This window comes from Bufo bufo, chromosome 1 (genome assembly GCF_905171765.1).
Source record: "Bufo bufo chromosome 1, aBufBuf1.1, whole genome shotgun sequence".
Taxonomy (NCBI): domain Eukaryota; kingdom Metazoa; phylum Chordata; class Amphibia; order Anura; family Bufonidae; genus Bufo; species Bufo bufo.
Genome location: NC_053389.1, coordinates 463,069,350 through 463,093,145, shown reverse-complemented (window position 1 = coordinate 463,093,145; position 23,796 = coordinate 463,069,350). Strand labels below are relative to the sequence as shown.

The 23,796-nt window shown below is 39.1% G+C and overlaps 1 protein-coding gene across 1 annotated transcript in view; it reads left to right on the top strand.

Moving 5' to 3' along the window:
- The window catches only part of KITLG (KIT ligand), an 80,865-nt gene that overhangs the window by 49,854 nt on the left and 7,215 nt on the right, over nucleotides 1-23,796 (top strand). Inside the window, exons 4-6 of the mRNA XM_040408669.1 lie at nucleotides 13,512-13,673; nucleotides 18,878-19,034; nucleotides 19,120-19,185. Of these exons, the coding sequence (XP_040264603.1) occupies nucleotides 13,512-13,673; nucleotides 18,878-19,034; nucleotides 19,120-19,185 (385 nt within the window). The remainder of the gene's footprint in view (nucleotides 1-13,511; nucleotides 13,674-18,877; nucleotides 19,035-19,119; nucleotides 19,186-23,796) is intronic.

Below are 23,796 nucleotides of genomic sequence, written 5' to 3'. Positions count from 1 at the left end.
TGACTTCCATGCTACGATGACCACACTTCTGAGTGATAATAGTGCATATGAAGTACTAAGAAGGTACCCAATACAGCATTATACAGTATATGGACTTGCTAAGATACACAAGGAAGGCACCCCTTCTCAGCAGCATCAACTTGGTGACCTACAGTACAACATAGCTAAATTGGCCAACATTCTAGCCCCTCTGGTTGGAAATACAGAGCACTGCATACAGAACTCTCAGGACTTATCATCACACATAAAATCCAATGCTTGACACTGGTTACAGACATCTGTTTGGCACATCTGCTAAGGCATTTTAATGAAACTTAATAGCTTCAGTCATGCAAATGCTATCAAAACATTACCGCCATGACTGAAGCACAAATCACAAGTATTTAATATGGAAATATTCTCATAAAAGTCATTCTAATTGAGAAAGAAATTCAGATGACTAGTGCAATGTCTTCAAGAATAAAAATACAACAATTTCAGTGGCTCTGACTTATAGTATTACTACTGATATTTACACACATCCTAAATGAATCCTATTTATTAATTTTCAAACTGATAATTAAAGGGATTTGGCCATCGTCCATTCAGTACTCAGCTATTTTTGGAAGTCCCATGGCAGTGAATAGAGTGAGCACCACACATGTACGGCCACCTCTCCATCACAATGGGAGTGCTGGAAATGGCTAAATCAGCACTATTTTCAGAACTCTCATAGCTGGGAATGGAGAGTGGCCCCACTTACATAGTGTGCTCTCAGTAGATGCAACTCTGGGACCTTACCCTATCTCCGATATTGATGGAATATCCTATAGATATGCCATCAATGTCTGCGATGGCAATACCCTCAATGTTATATTATATAATGTATGAGTTTCTGTCTGTCTGAACGTCTGTCTGGTCGTGTATAAAGAACAGACAAACGACTGGACTGATCTTCACCAAATTTGTGAAGTCTCAGCTCTCTAGGACGTACCATTCTTGAGATATTCCCCAAAAAATACCTGCATTAGCCAATAGAAGCCTGCAAGTCTTTCTCCTCATATCCGAACTGCCATACACACTGTCACATGTCCCTTATCAGACAATAGAATCTCGCAGGCTTTTAGTCACTACATACACACAGTTTTACTCCAGATTTCCATAACAACCAGCCATTTTTCTTCACTGCTGTTGGTCAGCTTTGGGCTAGGGCTACACAACGACAAGAAGTCGCACGACACCTAGGACACAACTACACTGCTACATGCATCCATCTTGAATGGATTTTTTGCAACTGTCATGTCGCAGTGCAACACCATAGCCTATCATTATAAAAATGTTGCGCAACGCATGTAGTCATGTAGCCCTAACTAAACAAAACAAACAAAATAGATGAAATAGAACTGTGCGAAGCCAGGTCCTTCTGCTAGTGTGTGTGTGTGTATGTGTGTGTATATATATATATATATATTTCAGTACAGACCAAAAGTTCGGACACATCTTCTCATTCAAAGAGTTTTCTTTATTTTCATGACTATGAAGGCATCAAAACTATGAATTAACACATGTGGAATTATATACATAACAAACAAGTGTGAAACAACTGAAAATATGTCATATTCTAGGTTCTTCAAAGAAGCCACCTTTTTGCTTTGATTCCTGCTTTGCACACTCTTGGCAATCTCTTGATGAGCTTCAAGAGGTAGTCCCCTGAAATGGTCTTCCAACAGTCTTGAAGGAGTTCCCAGAGATGCTTGGCACTTGTTGGCCCTTTTGCCTTCACTCTGCGGTCCAGCTCACCCCAAACCATCTCGATTGGGTTCAGGTCCGGTGACTGTGGAGGCCAGGTCATCTGGCGCAGCACCCCATCACTCTCCTTCATGGTCAAATAGCCCTTACTTTCAAAGTTTTCCCAATTTTTCGGCTGACTGACTGACCTTCATTTCTTAAAGTAATGATGGCCACTCGTTTTTCTTTACTTAGCTGCTTTTTTCTTGCCATAATACAAATTCTAACAGTCTATTCAGTAGGACTATCAGCTGTGTATCCACCGGACTTCTCCTCAACGCAACTGATGGTCCCAACCCCATTTATAAGGCAAGAAATCCCACTTATTAAACCTGACAGGGCACACCTGTGAAGTGAAAACCATTTCAGGGGACTACCTCTTGAAGCTCATCAAGAGAATGCCAAGAGTGTGCAAAGCAGTAATCAAAGCAAAAGGTGGCTACTTTGAAGAACCTAGAATATGACATATTTTCCGTTGTTTCACACTTGTTTGTTATGTGTATAATTCCACATGTGTTAATTCATAGTTTTGATGCCTTCATAGTCATGAAAATAAAGAAAACTCTTTGAATGAGAAGGTGTGTCCAAACTTTTGGTCTGTACTGTGTGTGTGTGTGATATATATATATATATATATATATATATATATATATATATATATATATATATATATATATATATATAAATTTTTTTTTTTTTTTACAAAATCCCAATGATGTATTATGCAGCAATGTTACAAAATATTCTTTACTGATCGTAGAAATATCAATCAGTTGTCACTATTTAAAAACAAACTTAAAATATAACTTTCTGTTTTTGCATTCATTTGCATCAGCATAGTGAATGCGCTAACAGAATTTGGTTGTGGCTGAAAGTGCAAATAGCTTAACATATAGGTTAGAATTCTTCCTTACTGGCATTAATGTAGAATTTTGGTCCAGAATCCCGTCGGATCTTAATAGGTTCAGGAAAGGATGAGGTCTGTGCCATTAAAGGAAATGTGTCGCCAAATTTTTTTCGGCCAATTAACCCCCTTCAGGACCCTGCCATTTTTCAACTTGGGGACCAGGCTATTTTTTGCTAATATGACATGTCACTTTATTTGGTGATAACTTTAAAAACGCTTTTACTTATCCAAGCCATTCTGAGACTGTTTTCTCGTCACATATTGTACTTCATGACGGTGGTAAATTTGAGTCAAAATATTTTATTTTCATTTATTTTCATTTTAATTTACCAAAAATTTTGAAAAATTAGCAATTTTTTAAAGTATATTTCTCTGCTTTTAAAACAGATTGTGATACCTCCTAAAATAGTTATTTTAAATTTCCCATATGTCTACTTCATGTTTGGATCATTTTGTAAATTTACATTTTCTTTTTTTGGGACGTTAGAAGGCTTAGAAGTTTAGAATCAAATCTTGAAATTTTTCTGAAAATTTCCCCAAACCCACTTTTTAAGGACCAGTTCAAGTCTGAAATCACTTTGTGAGGCTTACATAATAGAAACCACCCATAAATGGCCCCTCAAGGTATTCAAAACTGATTTTACAAACATTCTTAACCCTTTAGGTGTGCCACAAGAATTAAAGGAAAATGTAAATTAATTTTCCAGTAACAAAGCAAGGGTTAACAGCCAAACAAAACTCAATATTTATTACCTTGATTCCGTAGTTTACAGAAACACCCCATATGTGGTCGTAAACTGCTGTACGGGCACACGGCAGGGCGCAGAAGGAAAGGAATGCCATATGGTTTTTGGAAGGCAGATTTCACTGGGATAATTTTAAGTTGCCATGTCACATTTGAAGACCCCCCCCCCCCGATGCACCCCTAGAGTAGAAACTCCAAAAAAGACTCGATTTTGGAAACTATGGGATAAGGTGGCAGTTTTGTTGGTACTATTTTAGGGTATGATATGATTTTTTTGGTTGCTCTATATACTTTTTACTTTTTGTGAGGCAAGGTAACAAAATATAACTGTTTTGGCACCTTTTTTTTTTTTTGTTATTTACAAAGTTCATCTGACAGGTTAGATCATGTGGTATTTTTATAAAGCAGGTTTTTACGGATGCGACAAATGTTTATTTTTATTTTTGGGAGACTGTCTTATGTAGGGGCTCTTTTTTTTTTTTATTTTTTTTTTTTTTTTTTTTCGGTATGAGATGACAGTTTGTTTGGTACTATTTTAGGGCCATATGACTTTTTGATCGCTTGGGATTACACTTTTTGTGATGTAAGGTGACAAAAAATGGCTTTTTTGACACCCTTTTTATTATTATTTTTTTATGGTGTTCACCTGAGGGGTTGGGTCATGTGATATTTTTATATAGCAGGTTCTTACAGATGTGGCTATATTTAATATGTATACTTGTTTATTTAAGTTTTACACAATAACAGCATTTTTGAAACATAAAAAATCATGTTTTAGTGTCTCCATATTCTGAGAATTATAGAAAAATCCACAGCACTCTTCATTTCAGGTGAAAAAAACGGTTACTTTATTAGTAACAGCAGCCTGTATGCTGATGTTACTAATAAAGTAACCGTTTTTTTCACCTGAATTGAAGAGTGCTGTGGCTTTTTCTATAATTGTTACTTTGACGGGACCCCCAGCCAGGATCCCCATCCGCGGACACAATCTCACCAATTTTTCTATTGGCATCTGTCCCCAAATTGGGACCTGGAGTGCTGCTTACCCCATTTTTTTTTTTTTGTTTATCCATATTCTGAGAGCCATAGTTTTTTATTTTTTGGGTTATTGTCTTAGGTAGGGTCTCATTTTTTGTGGGATGAGATGATGGTATCATTTTGGGGTGCATATGACTTTTTGATCGATTGGCATTACACTTTTTTTAATGTAAGGTGACAAAAAATGGCTTTTTTTACAGTGTTTTTTTATTAATTTTTTATGATGTTCACCTGGGGGGTTAGTTCATGTGATATTTTTATAGAGATGGTTATTATGGACATGGCAATACCTAATATGTATACTTTTTTTTATTTTTACATTTTTTTTATTTCACTTTAACATAAAAGCATTTTAGAAAAAAAAAAAACTGTTTGTGTCTCCATAGCCCAAGAGCCATATATATTTTTAATCAATTATAAATATGTGGCTATAAGAAGAAATTAGATTTTGTATTTTTTATTTTATTTATTTTTTACACTTTTTTTTCTTTTTTTTACCCAGACCCACTTGATTCTTGAAGATCCTGTGGGTCTGATGCCTCTATAATACACTGCAGTACACTATATAGTGTACTGCAGTGTATTGTGACTTTACACAGCCTGATCAGCCTCCTGCCTTTTAGCAGGAGCTTGATCAGGCTTAGATATACCATGGCAAGCCGGAAGCCTGTGAAGGAGCCTGGTTGCCATCGTAACCATCAGGACGCTGCCACAACAGAGCAGCGGCCCAATGGGGCAGGAAGGGAACCCATCAAGCATCGGGTCACTGCAACGGCACAGCAGCGGCCCGATGGGAGAGGGAGGGAGCTCCCTCCCTATTAATGCTTTCCATACAGCGGTCCATAGGCATGGAAGGGGTTAAACGGCTGACATCGGTTCCAGCACCAATGTCGTCCGTTTCAAGCAGAGTGTCAGGCCATCCTGAAAATGGGGGGGGGAGAGGAGGAGGAACACGTGCCCGCTCGGCCATCCTGAAATGTGCCATATCAGGAGCTGTGGGGGCAGGAGGGAAATAATAAAAGATACATATATAATGTTATATCTACAAATTTAACAAGGTTCTGATCCCCACAGTCACGGACTGTGGGGATCAGAACCGTTCAGCCAGCATTGGGATTGTGTGATTGGCTAGTCTGTACAGACTAACCAAATCGGAGCGATCGCTGGCCCGTGACTGCCTTCATTGGTCCCGGGCTGGTTAGGTGAGATCCCTGGCTGTGTGGTCTAAGCAGACATGGTGACCGTTTAATGTCATGACGTGTATACTCGTCATGGAGTGCCAAGTAGCAGTGCTCCATGACTAGTATACACGTCATGTGTCGGGAAGGGGTTAAATCCAGATAGTAACACTTTTTTTTTCATTTCTTTTTATTTTGTGATTGCAGATTTTTTTTATTTTTTTTTTATTCTATTTTCTGAACACTATTATCAGGGTGGCCATCTTGCCTGCGCTGTTCTTAACAACAATTTAGAAAGAAAATGGCTTTACGGCCGCCCTATGGACTATAGACACAATGATCAGAAGGGGACCTCATTGACTTCTATGGGAAAGTTTTCTAGGCACGCTCTGTGACCTGTGCAGAGGTCATTGTATAAAATAAGATAAGCTCTGACAATCCTCCATTGTGAATGGTGGATCCTGTCTTATCTGTCATTCAAATCCTGTAATGACATATCACCTCTGTACACAGATAAGCAGATAACTGCAGTAAACTGCACCAAGAAGTAGGCTTAGTGGCCAGTGCAAACACTGTGGGATTTTTGTTTTTTTGTTTAAATATAGATATCAACATGGGAAATTAAAAAGAACATCAAAAATTCTTTAAAAATGTTTAATATAAAAATTTGATTTAAGCAACATTTTCTGATGATACATTTCCTTTTAAGAGTGGTGTTCGTCTTTCTCATAATAAACAAACAGTTGAAGTTGATAGAGTTAAGTTTTTAAAAAAAAAATTTTTTAAACCTACTAAATATGTAACTAGGTTAAATCGTTTTTCTTAATTAATATTAACAAAAACACACTACTTCACTGGGTCCTCTTTTGATCTTAATCATCCCAGAATTTGATACTTAGCTACTTATGACCTCTATCAATGTACTGCTGAGACAGACATGTTAGAAAAGGAACAAGAGGTCATAAGTTATCAAAACTGGAATGTGAGTATAGTAGATAACATCATCTAAAGTTTTGACCCTGTAGTCACAAATGTGTACACTAGCAGACCTACTACAGCGATGTGTATATACAACTACATATATACTGTATAGTCTGTCTTTCATGTATCAGTTATCTGGACATGACAGGTAATCTATAACAGCAGTTTCATGCTGGAGTGCAGGATCTTTATCACTACATAAGGCCAATAGGTCAATGCTGCTGGTGTATTGTATGTTTTAGAAATGTGCTTTTTGATGGCAATAGTTATGAACTTTGCATTTTCTCAAATCTCCCCATGAAACTAGCCATGCAAGAAACAGGGTTTGATTGTTTTGCGTGCTTTAAGGCACCTCCAGCATACTGTGAACTGTCATAAATGAATGTAAAAAATGACCACAGTGCAGCTGAAGTATTTTAGGCAACAGGCTAATGATTTGACTTTTGCCCCTTTATAATTTTTGCCTTTTCCTTCTGGAAAACCACATGTAGATCTGTCAACCTCTGCATATGCTCAGTCACATTTTCCTGTGTAATACCTGAGTAGTTTGTGTGAACCATTTGACCTGTTTTTCTTATAATACATACTTTATCTTTCTTTTATATCCATGTGGCATTTACCGTATAATAGCACATGACAAACACAAAAGTAAAAACAGCTTCCAGCCATCTGGTCACATACATGCTGGTCTATATCTAGTGGCTTCTCACATGTACTTTTCAAGACCGAGTTTAGGCGGGGTACTGCCTATGCTGCATCTAAGGCATTGGACTCGGGCAGCCACAATTCTACTCTGTACTGATAAGATGCAAGCACCCCAAAACAGCTGTCTACAGATGGATATTCGGCTTGGCTGTTTTCCCTTGTCATGTCCAAGGCTTGTTAAAAAGTCAGATCTTTACTCGTAGGGGGCCACTTCCAAAAGGTGGCACCAGTGAGATGATTCTCTTTCCCTGGGAGATACCTCTTTGCATATTATTTTCCCACTGACCATTGCCAATAAGTTTCCATACACAGCTGGTCTCTTTTGGGAGAGCCATATCCTGCTTAAGCTGCATCAAGTCATCACACTCAGTCATCCAGAATCCTACTCCATAGTGACAAGGGGCAAGCACCCAACACAGTTGTCTACAGATGGATATGTGGCTTGGTTACCTTAACTTCTCGTGACCCATGTCTTGTTAAAAAGTCAGACTTTTGCTCATGGAGAGACACTTCCAAAAGGTGGAGCTAGCAAGATGGTTCTCTTTCCCTCAAAGATACCTCTTTACATTCGAAGACAGAGAGAAAGGAAGTGGTGCATATAGCAGCAACTATCAGACATTTTTGGCATGTATAGTACTTTCTATATGTCATAAAATGTCTTAGATGGTAAAACTCTAAGTTTTATTGCAGCCCTTGGGAGTGGTACAGGCTGAAAAAAATAGCCCTTGAACCAGGAAAGGTTGTGCACACCTGCTATAAACTAATGTCACCTAATATGTAAACTATTATCTAGTGGTAAATACTGTGATATGATAACCTGTTAATTGTGATACCTTCCCAGTCATTTCCCCATGAAAATGGAAAAAAAAAATCTAATTAATTTCCTTGAGGTGTCCTCAAGATTCTTTTATTATTATTAATAATAATAATAATATTATTAGCCTTATGTGTAGAGTTGAGCGAACACCTAGATGTTCGGGGAGTTCGGCCGAACTTTAAAAAAAAGTTCTGGTTCGGGACCTGAACTTGATCCGCACTTGGACCCGAACCCCATTGAAGTAATGGGGACCCGAACTTCACTTTATTATTTTCCGTTATAACGGAAAATAATAGTATTGGCTTTTTTCAGATCTGAGTTTTCACGGTTATTCTATGTCCAGTATTAGGAATACTATGGGAAACTAACACCCTTAAGCCTGGACACCCCCATTAAAAGGTCATTCTGACATGTGTCATTGAAGAGGCATAGAAACAGAAGAATGTAGCTCTAATCTGCCATTATTATTTCCTTTTTATTCTTGGAGTGATATAGTTTTATTCCAGGTAGGTTTATATTCAGTTACTGTAGAATTTAGAACCACATTTGCTGGATGTTTGCTTCAAGTATCATCTACTACTCTTTCGGTAAATAAATATATTCTGACAGTGCAACTAATTTCAGATTGTACCCCCTTATTCTTTTGTTCAGGTACTTGTTGCAAATTCTTCCCTCCTGGACCCTTATTTAACCCTTTAACATACTTAAAAGTTTCAGTTATGTCCCCCATTTCCCCATACAAATGAAGATCTATAGTAGCCTGTCTTTGGACCAGTTCCATTTTACCATTGTCTTTTTGTGATTGAGGTCTCCATAATGGAACAGAGTACACCAGATGTGTTCCCACTGGAGCTCTATACAGCGGGGGCCACAATCTGCCTCTTCTACTGGCCATACCTCTAGATATGCAACCAAAGCATCCTACTCTCTTTTCCTACTGCTTGGTCTCCTGTTGTTATTTATAGCATGTTCTGATTGAAATAGCCCTTTAACACATTTAGAATGCATATTAGAATAGAATTCTATCATAATAAAGGCATATACATGTACAGGACCTATGTAACACCCTGTGTACACTATTATGCTCTATTTTCAAACAAATCCCCATGTAATAGTTTATATGTATAGAAATTCTCTAAAAATGATATGAATACCATTTTGCAAAGAAGATTCAATATTATGATTCACATGCTGATGTTCATGCTAATAATAGCTGTACCTATATGGAAATGCAGATTTATTGTTGTAACGTGTCTTAATGAGGACTTTTTTGTGTGTGTAAATTGGAACGAAACTTCTTAACTCGAAATACCAGTTGATCAACTTTTTTAATAGGCAAATTAAAATGGTTTCCAGAAAGATTCCTATTCTCTTTGACCTCCACTTTTAAAAATTCCAGTACTTGGTGATGTTGAATAACAAAGTAGTGTAGACAGCTACTGTATATCTGATAGAACGAGTCTGGATTTACTAGTTTCCATAAGGGAAAATCCTATGCCCTTACAGTGTTCAGTGCTTAATTTAACTTTTATCTATTGTAATTAAATTTAAGTCAGTGTATCATTGGTAACATTATGCATTTTTTTTGTCTGTGATAAAGCTCATTAAATATGTACATATGTGGGTTTTTTATGTATTAAATTTGATTTTAGAGAAGTTTACGTGAGCAAGGTCAGGCTTAAGAAACCTGTGGTATTCTAGCTATTGTTTAACTGCAACTTGCAACATGCCCTGCCAGTCTCGGTAATACCCTTGTTGGTTTATCCAAGGCTTACCTGCAAAATGACTTATTCACCAAGTCCTTTCACTGGTTCATTGTTTGTTTTTTTGGGGGAAAATGTTGCGGTCATATGGTGACCTCTTGTGGTATGTATTATCTCAACTTACATTATGATCTGGTTTAGTTTCTTGATTTGCAAAAATGTATGTATTTTTTAAGGATAATGAGTTTACCCCAACAAGAGTTTAGCCCAATGTTTCCCTTTTCCTACTTTAGGGACCTAGTTATAAAACAGTAGTATGTAAAATTAAGGAATCCGCTGCTAATATGAACCACAATGTTACCGTTTAGGAAGGTTGGAGAAGTTGAGAAATTCCCACAGGGTTTGACACCAAATTTTCAGGATTCCCGAACACCATATACTTCAAATGATGCAACAGTGTGTGCGCCAGTACAAAAGAGGTCAAGAAATGGTGAAATACATTATTATACAGTATTTTACCCCATAACATCTTTTAATGATTAGATGGAGGCAGCATTTAATTAACAAAAACAGAATGTATAACAGAGAAAGTACAAACTTACTTCACAGACATACTGTAAGAGCAAGCGGGAGCAATGCTGTCATCTAAAATGAGCAGCTTGCCTAAGTTAGTGTGCTGCCTGGGTTGCCCTCAACGTGTTGACTAATGTGTCCTCTGTTTTGCCTGTCCTCAATGTAGCAGCATTAGTGGCAGGAGAAAGAGGCACTCATAGGGTAAGTATGTCTGGTTAAAACTGAATAGACACATACAAAAGGTATAAAGAGGCTTACTTTACTACTCTAGTATGTGGGGAGCTCCCGACTCTCCCCTGATAGATGATGTTGAGTGAGAGAAGGACCAAACAAAATGACTATTTTTGTCTGATCCTTTAGTTCTTTTGGGAGATGAGCTGCCACCAGAGGTATCTAACAACTACTTTCTTCACTCCCACATAGAATACACATACATGTATGGCCGATCCAAATGTGTATAGGGGAGTTGTTATGGAATCAGGAAAGAGAGCTGTCGGCTAAACGGTCACTATTGAATTTGTATGCCCAGTTTAGGTACAACAATAAAATGTTTTTAATATTGAAGAAACAGATGCTGTATCTGCAGTGTGACAGGGCCCCCGTAGTCCTTAAACCTGTTGTTTCTGAGACCGCATCTATAAAATTCATTGAATTTACTCTGCTAAAAGTAAATTCCACAGAACTCTGAACAAACATTAGCAAAACTTTTACAACTACTGTGGAATTAAGAGAACAATTAGTGACTAAAGTTCACCCTTACCAGGTATCCACAAATTAAATGCGTTCAGGTACACAAACATTTTTTTACCTCCAGGTAGCTTGTCAACACATGGTGGTCAGAGCAGTAGTGGATCCAGATGGGCAGGTACTACAGGGTGCAATTGCTATATCATTGGAGCCTTGACCCTAGATTGATTAGTAGGCTCAAATGCACAAGCTGTTGCATTAATTCGGCTTTCTCGTCTTTTATGCTAGCAATGCTTCAATGCATGAACATATTTTCTCATAAACAGAGAAGAATAAAATCTAAAAGCTGGCCATACACATTAATTTAATGATGGCAAAATCCTTCAATTTCAGCAGTTGGACCTGCTGACCAACTAATGTGTATGGGGTGATGCTTAATTCTCTCCAGTTTGTATTTCAACAAGCCCAATTCCTTTGTTCCAGAGCCAGAGGTGCCTGGCAGGGGGTTTACTCCCCTCTTCTCATTTTTGGATGCATGCACATGTGGCCAAGCCAAGGCTCCATGTGCATTGGGGAGTGTTGGCTGGACAGTATCTAATTTTTATGACCAGCCTAAGAGTAGGGTTTATACTGTACAGCTTAGCGATGTCAAGCTCCTACGGAAATTATATCAAAGATGCCACAGTACAGACAAATATTCATCCATATAGTCATTCCTTACAGAAACGTTTGTTGTAATGTATAAAACCATGCTGAGCATTTTTAGTGACACAAACATTCTCTCTGGCAAAAATTGAGTGTCTGAAGCAATGAACATCTGTATTGAATAAAAGAAGGTTAATCGGTAATTAAGTTGAAGAATACTTTTGGCTTTTTTTGATATAATGATGTTATAACAAAATGATCTAAGAATTAGTTGGGGCCCAACTTTTTTTCTTGAATATTTGACATCAGAAGAGCTTAATTTACAAGGATTGAATAAATAGAAATTAGGCAGGCACTCTATCTGTTTTTTTATAGATTATTTATTTATAGTTAATAGATATAAAATGGGTTGTTTATTTGATAGTATCTTTAAAACTTAGATAAAATTTAAAAATGATTAAAAAGGTTGTCAGGATTAGGAGGTTAGGAATGGGTTGTGATAGTTCATCTAGCATTGATGTGTCTTTTAACTAGTTATTGCTTGAGGTACGATCATGGGTATGAGTCCATATTGCGATCTGGTTGAATGCAGGTAGATATCCAAGGAGGGGAAAAAATAATGATAGTGATAATGAAAACGTAATGAAAAAATAGTAGTAGGTGGTGATGAGAAAAATGATAAAAATAAGGATAAGAAAAATTATTGATGAGAATAATGTGTAGTTGAGTTGCTCCAATGTCAATTGTAGATATTTGGTAATAAAAGTGGATACTTGGTAATGGAAGTAGTGTGCGCCAGCAGAGAGTAATGGTTATGCCAAAGAAACAGTATTGGTAATAGGGATCAGTTATTACTTACTGTATGTTTGATGGCTCAATGTCTGCTATTGTCGGTGGCGTCCCACACGGCAATTAGCTAGTACTCACCCTGCGGTCAGATTTTTTTGCTGTGTGATAGCGGTGCTGTAGTCAGTAATGGTCTCCGGCATCCTGCTGCTTCACGTTCGGTGTTGCACGGTTTGTGTGGCTGGCTTGGCGTCTCATGTGATCTACTATCTTGCACTTTGTTGATCGTATTATTTTCTTCTGGTTATGTGGCAATCCGAAAATCCTCACTGAAGATCCTCATACGATCAACAAAGTGCAAGATAGGAGCATCAGCTGACCGGCACAGAGGAGACCACGTGCCAGATCACGTGGGACGCCACTGACAATAGCAGACATTGAGCCATCAAACTGATCCCTATTACCAATACTGGCATAACCATTACTCACTCTGCTGGCGCACACTACTTCCATTTCCCCTCCTTGGATATCTACCTGCATTCAACCAGATCGCAATACGGACTCATACCTATGATCGTACCTCAAGCATTAACTAGTTAAGACACCTCAACCAACGCTAGATGAACTATCACAACCCATTCCTAACCTCCTAATCCTGACAACCTTTTTAACCATTTTTAAGTTGAATCTAAGTTTTAAAGATACTATTAAATAAACACCTACGGTATTTTATATCTATTAACTATAAATAAATCTATAAAAAACAGATATAGAGTGCCTGCCTAATTCCTATTTATTCAATTCTTTCACTCACTAGTGGCCGGGTGAGCCACTATAGACAGAGCACCAATCCAGGTCGAGAAACTGGGAGAGCTATTAGTCCCTTGCTTTAATTTACAAGGATGCTGTATATGCCCCTGAAATATGCCTGGTTTCTGCCTCTTTTTGTATGTATTTATTTGTATCTTTTCTGTTGCAGGCAAAACACTGCTGGTTATACGTGATGGTGCATGAATTGTCAAGTCGCCTCGAAGCACTTGTAAACAGATTCTCTAATACATCACAAAATTATAAAATCTTAGGAGACCTGTCCCTAATTTTCCGAGAGATCAGGAACTGTGTCAATCTCAATGAGCAAATGGTAATTGATTTTATTTCATGCTTCCACAAACAATTTGAAGGTTTAATATCTTGTTTAATATCTTCATAAGTGATATTGCAAAAGGCCTCGCTGGTAAGGTTTGTCTTTTTGCTGATGACACAAAGATATGTAACAGGGTTGATGTTCCTGGAGGGAAACGCCAAATGGAAAAGGATTTAGGAAAACTAGAAGAATGGTCAGAACTCTGGAAACTGAAATTTAATGTGGATAAGTGCAAGATAATGCACCTGGGGCGTAAAAACCCGAGGGCAGAATATAGAATATTTGACACAGTCCTGACCTCAGTATCTGAGGAAAGGGATTTAGGAGTAATTATTTCAGAAGACTTAAAGGTGGGAAGACAATGTAATAGAGCAGCACGAAATGCCAGCAGAATGCTTGGATGTATAGGGAGAGGTATAAGCAGTAGAAAGAGTGAAGTGCTTATGCCGCTGTACAGAACACTGGTGAGACCTCACTTGGAGTATTGTGCGCAGTACTGGAGGCCATATCTCCAGAAGGATATAGATACTCTAGAGAGAGTTCAGAGAAGAGCTACTAAACTAGTACATGGATTGCAGGATAAAACTTACCAGGAAAGGTTAAAGGACCTTAATATGTATAGCTTGGAAGAAAGAAGAGACAGAGGGGATATGATAGAAACTTTTAAATACATAAAGGGAATCAACTCGGTAAAGGAGGAGAGCATATTTAAAAGAGGAAAAACTACCACAAGAGGACACCATTTTAAATTAGAGGGGCAAAGGTTTAAAAGTAATATAAGGAAGTATTACTTTACTGAGAGAGTAGTGGATGCATGGAATAGCCTTCCTGCAGAAGTGGTAGCTGCAAATACAGTGAAGGGGTTTAAGCATGCATGGGATAGGCATAAGGCCATCCTTCATATAAGATAGGGCCGGGGGCTATCCATAGTATTCAGTATATTGGGCAGACTAGATGGGCCAAATGGTTCTTATCTGCCGACACATTCTATGTTTCTATGTTTCTATGTCAACATTGGGTAATGGTTGTTTCTTTATTAATGTCTTCAGTATCTGAACCATGTATTAATAGCATCTAGTAAACTGAGCAGTAAGTGAAATGAGCTTTGTATGTTTTGTATTGCATTCTTATTTATATTGAATATCTAATATATAAAGCTGAGTGTATGTGTGTGTGTGTATGTCCACTAAAGGAATCTGCACTGTTGCATTTACAATCATGACATTTGTCACACAGGTACATCAGGTGTCCGGAAAGGTTTTAGAGCAAGTCTCTGCTCTCTAGGACGTACCGTTCCTGAGATATTCCCAAAAAATGCATTAGCCAATAGAAGCTTGGTCACATGACCCTTATCAGCCAATAGAAGCTCTCAAGTCCTTCAGCCTCCACATACAGTTTTACTTCAGGTTCACGAGGATAATCGCTGTTGAAGTAAAGCCATGGCCTAATAGCACTTAGTACCTTATTTCCGGATGTGCCTTTGTTCCAGCAATAGATTTTTTTATCCTCTGAAAATCCAGTTTATTTGATATGCAAATGAGCCAGTAAGGTGCCCAGAGGGGCGTCACTCTTGCAGGAAGGAGCCCAGACACGCCCCCTGCCACAATGTGTCCACCCTCAAAAGACTTAAAACCCCGCCCCCAGGTCCAGCTAAGCCACTCCCCGATCCGGTTAGGCCACGCCCCTCCCGAGCCGACAGGGATTGAAAAAATGAAGGTAAAAATCAACTTCTGTCAGCTGCAGGGGTGGGAGGGAGGGTGACTTTCTCCCTGTAGCTCACACTCAGACAGCACAGTGCTACTGTCTTAGGCCTATTGCACACGACCGTATGGCTTTTTCAGTGTTTTGCGGTCCGTTTTTCACGGATCCATTGTTACGTTTATTGTTTCAGTTGTGTTTCTGTTCCGTTTTTCCGTTCCGTTTTTCCGTATGGCATATACAGTATACAGTAATTGCATAGATAAAATTGGGCTGGGCATAACATTTTCAATAGATGGTTCAGCAAAGAACGGAAACGGAAGACATACGGATGCATTTCCGTATGTGTTCCGTTTTTTTTGCGGACCCATTGACTTGAATGGAGCCAAGGAACGTGATTTGCGGGCAATAATAGGACATGTTCTATGTTAAAATGGAAATACGGAAACTGAATGCATACGGAGTACATTCCGTTTTATTTGCGGAACCATTGAAATGACTGGTTCCGTATACGGAACGCAAAAAAAACGGCCAGTAAACGGGAAAAAAAAAACGGCCGTGTGCAGGAGGCCTTAGAGTGAGCTGTTCAAAAGGCCACGCCCCCTCCCACTCCTCAGCCGACAGATTGAAAAAATGAAGTTAAAAATCAACTTCTAGGTCCCGCTAAGCCACGCCTAGATCTGGTTAGGCCACGCCTTCTCCCACTTCTGAGCAGACGCAGATTAAAAAAATGAAGGTAAAAATCTACTTCTGTCAGCTGCAGGGGTGGGAGGGATGGTGACTTTCTCCCTGAAGCTCACACTCACTTAGGCTCCACTACACTCACTTACGCTCCATTCAGACATCCGTAAGCAATACACCCAGCCGGCACTCCCATAGAAATGCCTATTCTTGTCCGCAATTGCAAACAAGAATAGGACATGTTCTATTTTTTTCCGGAGCTGCAGACTGGAAGATCTGGGCTGCGCTCTGGATATGCGGATGCGGACAGCACACTGTGTGCTGTCCGCATCTCTTCCGGCCCCATAGAGAATGAATGGGTCCGCACCTGTTCCGCATAATTGCGGAATGGATGCAGACCCATTCTACGGACGTGTGAATGGACCCTTAGAGGGAGCTGTTCAAAAGGACACTTCCCCGATCCCGTTAGGCCACGCCCCCTCACACTCAGCCAACTGAGATAGAAAAAGGGATTTTAAAAATGAAGGTAAAAATCAACTTCTGTCAGCTGCCTAGGTGGGAGGGAGGGTGACTTTCTTCCTGCAGATCACACTCAGACAGTACAGTGCTGCTGTCTTAGAGTGAGCTGTTCAAAAGGACATGCCCGATCCAGTAAAGCCCACTGTTAAGGGGGCGGGCCCCTGTGGAGGTCACTGTCAAGGGGGTGGTATGCTGTGAAAGTCACTGTTAAAGGGGAAGGCTGCTGTAAAAGTCAAAGTTAAGGGGGTGGGCTGCTGTGGAGGTCCAATTTTAAGGGACGGGGCACTGTGGGGGGCTCAGTGTTAAGGGGTGGGGGGCTGTGGAGGTCACTGTTTTGGGGGTGCTGTAGATGTCACTGTTATAGTGGATAGTGTTGATATCTTTTAACACACACAAACCTTAAATGAAATAGATTAAATATACCCGAGCGAAGCCAGGTCCTTCTGCTAGTTATAAATATATTTTGGTTTCTGCTGACTTGAGCCTACTTCACATGTGTGTATGGTTTGGTAAACACTCTGTGTGACGGCCACACTTCCTTGACCGAACACAGCTCATTTGCGCCAGCACCATAATGATTTAGGATGCTGTGAATTTCTGCCTGGCTGCGGGTATACTGTACTTTTACTGACTACATTGTGAGTACCATACAGTAGACTTATGGTATTATGGTACTTATAAATAAGTCATTATGATGCTATGGAGTTCAGGTCAAAGGATCAGTGTTCAGTCCATGTTTCCTGGACTGGACATGATTGTATGAAACAGGCCTAAAGCCTCTTTCACACAGGCATCGTGTGTGAGGGCCGGATTGGATGCGGGTGCGTCGCGGGAAAATGCGCAATTTTCCCGCGTGAGTGCAAAACGTTTTAATGCGTTTTGCACGCGCGTGAGAAAAATAGGCATGTTTGGTACCCAGACCCGAACCCGGACTTCTTCATAGAAGTTTGAGTTTGTGATCGGTGTTGTGTAGATTTTATTATTTTCCCTTATAACATGGTTATAAGGTAAAATAATAGCATTCTTAATACAGAATGCTAAGTAAATTAGGGGTTAAAAAAATATAATTAAACTCGCCTCCACTTGTTCGCGCAGCCCGGCTTGTCTTCTTTTTTCTTCTTTGAGGACCTGGGAGAAAAGGACCTTTGGTGAAGTCACTGCGCTCATCACATGGTCCATCACCAAAGAAGAAAAAAGACAAGCCGGGCTGCGTGAACAAGTGGATGAGGTGAGTTTATTTTTATTTTTTATTTTTTTAACCCCCTCCATCCCTAATTTACTTAGCATTCTGTATTAATCATGCTATTATTTTCCCTTATACCATGTTATAAGGGAAAATAAAAATGATCGGGTCCCCATCACGATCATCACCTAGCAAGCTAGCACTTGCTTGCGGATGCTTGCGATTTTCACGCAGCCCCATTCACTTCTATAGGGCCTGCGTTGCGTGAACGCAACGCACAAGTGATGTGTGAAAATCACCGCTCATGTGCACAGCCCATTAAAGTGAATTGGTCCGGATTCAGTGCGGGTGCAATGCGTTCACCTCACACATTGCACCCGTGCGGAAACTCGCCCGTGTGAAAGGGGCCTAAGAGTCACTTCATAGAAGCAGTGATATTGTGCTGTTTAGCCATTTACTAATGGATAACATAGTACGGCACCCTACAACTGACAAAGCAAAGCTAAAGTGATGTCTCTCAAGACTCGTTAGGTTCCTTTATGTTGCATATTCAGTTATGGCATCTTTTAATAAAAGAGTCTAATACAAGCTCACAATTGAATTCTGCTTCTATGAATAAAGGATATCGGTGTAATTCCTCTTCTTCCTGTCTCTAATAATGGCTAACATGGTACAATGCTACATTTCCTGTATGCCTTCAAGTCAAGAAAAGACAGTAAGGACAAGTTCAACATTAATTTGCCAGAAATGTATCTAAAACACAACAGTAATAGATGTTCTTTAAAACTATGAAAGAAACTGAAGGCCCCCCCACAGAGCGGAGAATGTAGCTGCAGGCCAAGACATAATTGCTGGAATAAGCAGCACATTCTTCCGTGCGTGTGCAGATAGGTGAAAGAACTTAACCCAGTAGCAAAAACACAGCCTCTTGTGATTTCATATGCATCCTGTGAATATTGTACTTAAATATTTAAAATTCATTCTGCACATAATTATGCTTAAGACTCCCAGGAGCTGGAGAGGATTACTGTGAGTCTTTAAAGCCTTCAGGTTATCCGTCTACCCAATGGAGTCACACACAGGTTGAGTTGTATAGTGACTTTCCTTTTTCTCTTTACAGGACTTTATCGAGGAATATTTAGATAATGTCTCAGATGGGGAATTTGTACCCAGAGATTTTTTTAACTCTGTGACGAGCACATTTGATGTTTTCAAGGATATAAACAATACAAATTATAATACTACATGTGAGCTACCTACAAGTGATCCCGAGTTAGGTAAGTGCTAGTACTGAAAAGGTTGTGCTATAGTTTGCATTCTGATTATTCAAGCAAGGGCTTATGTGCTATTTTCTATTTTTAGGGGATTATGTCACAAATATAAACACGCAATATGCATCAAGCCATTTACGAAATGGCACCAGAATTGGTAAGTAGATCTGGTATCCTGATGTTCATGGCAGAACTGTCCTTCAACTGACTAAGTCCAATTACTCATATTTAATTTTCCTTGTTACTAGCTATATAAAAAATAATTGCTATGCTATTGCTGATTTTTGCGTTGCCTCACAATAAGCAGACACTTCCTGATCACTTAAGTTATTAGCTTCACAAGGAAGAAAGCACCTCTGTTATAAAGCCAATGGTACAGTAGATAATAGAGGTGGCAGACACAGCTTTGCCCCCTTGTTCTCCAGTTAGTGACCTCTGCATTTGTCACAGAGCATGCCCACAATGCAGAGCACGCCCACAACAACACTTCCTTAGAAATCAATAGGTTTCTTATAGTCATGGGGCTATCATATAGGGGTTGTCTCGTTTCATGATATCAATAATCTACCCTTTAGGTAGGTCATCAATGTCTGATCAGCGGGGTCTGACTGCTGACACCCCCACAATCAGCTGTTTGAAGAGGCCATGGCGCTTATGCAAATTCTACATCCTCTTTAGTTCCTGCAGACTGTCTACATTGCAGCAGTGATGCAGGGTAATTACAGCTACCTCTCCAATACAAGTGAATGAGACAAACAGCGGTAATTACCCTGTAGATGGCACACAGGTAAACACTGAAGAGGATGATAAGCTGGGGTGCCAAGAGTTGGACCCCACCAATCTGATATTGATAACCTATTCTGAGAACGTGTCATCAAGATCATTAAACCGGGCAGCCCATTGAAAGCAAATATCTGAACTTCTGTTCGCAGACAAGTGCAGCACTTTCCCAATAATCACATACACGAAATAAAATTAAAAAAATATATTCAAAGAATAAACATAGATTAGAATTAATTTTTAATTAGTAAAAATATAGAAGAGATACATTACCTTCAGTACCCGAAATAATGTTACTTCTACATTTCTGACATTTTCCTAATCCTTGGTGAACTTGGTGCTTATTCTGCCCCTGACTTGTCATCTCTGTTACAGTATAAGGTTCCAGTGCCAGTTTTGAACCATCTGGAAAAGCCATAGCATTTAGATGCCAAGCTTTCATGATTAATACATATAGGACAAATGACGTTGTTGTGCATCCTAAACTTGTATATTTCGTATAGAATATTATAGTCCTCTTATCCAGGCAGATAATGTTTAAAATGGTCTGTTGGACTGTATAGGGTCTACTGAAAAGCCTGTGCATTACCTCATATTTTGCACTGCGACCATTACCCATGTTGTATTCGGTCCTTTCATATTTTGACAAACCTGTATAGACTTGATCTTAGCTACAATTTTACAATATGTCACATGGTATTAGTAGTGTACTTTCTTTACTATGATTATAACCTTAAGAAATTCTGGAACTATTTATTGCCTTTTTATCACTGTTGGCATTGTATCATTTTAAAAGGTAAATTCTATAAGGCAATATAACCAGGAGGGATAGTGTAGACATTTCACTGTATTGTCTGTTGTATAGTATCTATGAAGCTATTCATTCCATAGGCATGCAGTGCAAAAAATGCCCTACTTCTTACAGGTCCCCTGCCAAATGAAACCTACAGCACAGCTGGGACAACCATTGTTGCACATTTTTTAGATTTCTCTATGAATTACTCCTTTCAGAGACCCTATGGGCCCAAGTTCAAGCATTTACCAACTATATAATATATATTTATATATAGTAAACCCATGATAATTTATGAATTATATTTTGTAGTGCACTGTCCTTCAACCGTTTGGCTCTCTGGTTGTCGCAAAACAACCCTCATTGTATTTTGACAACCTGTGGCTATTGGGGAATGAGGAGAGTTGTAGATTTGCAACAGCTGGATAGACACAGGTTGGAGATCACTGCTATAATGCTGGACTAGGAATATCCCTAATTTTTAAAGGGGTTGTCCGGAGTGGCGCATCGGATCTTTTTAGACCCCCGATGCTCCCCTTGCCCTGCGCAATTCAGATCCAGTGACGTACCAGGTTCTCCATGGGCAATGCTTTTGCCTAGCAGTGATCCTGAAGACCTCACCGGCACTAATGGGCAGTCTTTTATTTTTATGTTATCACAAAATGCTATTTAAGGTGAATTAATTTGCCTTTCAGATGCATTTATGAATTTGTCATAAAATTTATTTTGTTCAAGCAATAAGCATCGAAGGAAAATTTGAGCTAGCACAGTTAATGTGTGACATTGCCATAAGCATCAGTGGATATAACATTTACGGTATATTTCTGTATTGATGTACAATGCTATTTGCATAATGAGGGGAGATAGTCATATGCGCCAGGTAAAGGCCTTGCTTTGAACCTCCAGGCATCAACAATTTCGAACATAAAAAGGATTAAAAAAAAGTCAGCATTGAGCAATAAATTAGTTTACTAAATTTAGACTGTCAGGTTTTTAAAAAAATGACTCTACCCTGGAGCCTGTAAAGAGTATATAAACTGTTGTATGTTATTTGACAACTACCTTACAAGCAGGTATTCTTAAATAAAGCTTAACTACCAGAGCACTTAACATACTCTAAGTTTGACATATTCTGGTTATTTTAGTCTGTCCCCCCACCCCCCCCCCCCCCCATGTGGATTGCAGACACCACATGGCTATACTCATTTACGGTACCTGCGTATGTCTATATAGGTTGAAAGCATACCTTGAAGCCTACAACCTATGATTTCAAAGGCATGATGCACAGGATCTCTATACACTATAGAAAGAAAGCATTATGGTGGTCTTGACACACAGCTTTTTGTGGCAGTTTTTGATGCAGTGATAGACATCCTTCCTTTGTACTTTCATTGGCTTCAAACCAACCCATATCTGGCTTTGGCTCAAAAACTGCTATAGAAACTACCACAATAAGCTGTGTGTGAGACCACCCCAAGAGTATAGCTTCACTTTTTCAGGGTTTTCTTATGCAGTTTTTGAAGCTAAAACCAGGAGTGAATTAAAAAATGAGAAGTAGTATCTACCCTTCGTATTTCCTCTGCTTTCATGACGCACGTCTGATTTTGACTTCCAAAACTGCAGTAAGAAACTTGAATGTGCGGCTGTACCTTGAGATTGCAGAGTGGAAAAACAGGATTTTACACGTCGTCCTGATCCTTCCTCAACTATAGAAGAGCGAGTAGAGTGAGTTCCGGGATTTCTGTTATTGCAAAAGACTGGGAATTTATTCCTTCCCCATGCACCATGCATCTGAGCTCCCAATCAAACTACATTGCTTGAGCTGCAGTATCAGACACAGACCGTGTACTTAGGTGCTGTTGCTTCTAGATAAAAAACAGACTTTTTTTCTCATCTAAGGCAACCCCTTATTTTATTTCCTGGGATATCCTCTATTATGCTTTCTAGTATGATTAGATTCTTGCACAATGACCAGAATATTTTGGATAATTACATTAGCAAGCTGCTGTCTAGACAGAATAAATCAGATGAGCAGAATTTTTCATAGCAAGCAATTGCATTATAGTTTGGTTTTATTCTATTTTAGTTTAGAAATTGCATTTTTGTTTGGCATTAGTTTAATTGATGAACCTAGGCTGATAACTAAAGCAATTGTTATAACACAGTTCATATGTTTTATCAGAATGATGTATAAGGGGAAAACTAAATTCATTACAGGCTGTAACTCGATGAACAAGCATTTTGCTCATTCATCGGGTGATCGGCAGCACATTCACATGATCGGTCATAGTAACGTTCGTTCCTGATAATCAACCCGACAATTGTGAGGTGTAAATTCGTCTTTCTTTAGACATTTTGAAGCAACCTGTAATTTACTGATGGGCTGTAATTTACAGCCTATATCAGTAAATTACAGGTTGCTTCAAAATGTCTAAAGAAAGACGAATTTACACCTCACAATTGTCGGGTTGATTATCAGGAACTAACGTTACTATGACCGATCATGTGCTGCCGATCACCCGATGAATGAGCAAAACGCTTGTTCATCGAGTGAAATGATCTTTCATGCAGAACATTAAATCACCGCTTCTGCTGTGTGATCTGCAGAAACAATGAATGTGTATGAGGACAAGTGATGTCCTCATACAGTGGAGGTGATCTCTGCATGGAAATGCTTCCACTGAAGAGCAGGCAATTTTCAGGAAGGAATAGTCCCTTCCCAATAACTGCCTGCTTGGTTGGCACTTGTAAATGCGCCTTACGTCTGTGTGCATAGACGAAATATAGGCTGCTGTAAACAACAGTCTATATCCTGTTGTCACTCGTAGAGTAGTGGTGGTGATTATGAGTAAATGTTAACCCCTTCTTGTTAAAAACAAAAACTACATAAACTGTGCAGTTTAGAAGGATAAAAATCCACTTCAATTATTCTTAATGGCAGCCCAATTTTCAACACATATTCAGGGCGTCTGTAACCGCCTTGAATTTATTGATATTTATACTAGGTGTACTAATGTTATACCATTCAATAAGCAGTGTTCTATATCAGATGAACCTTCTCCAAATATTTACATTGCCGCATATTCCTCTGCTCTACACTTTGCCTTCCACATTCTAAATACAGGGACACTTGCACTACTTCAAATACTTTCAAGTTTGTACTTTTTCCTTTGCTTCCTTTTTGTTACTTTACAT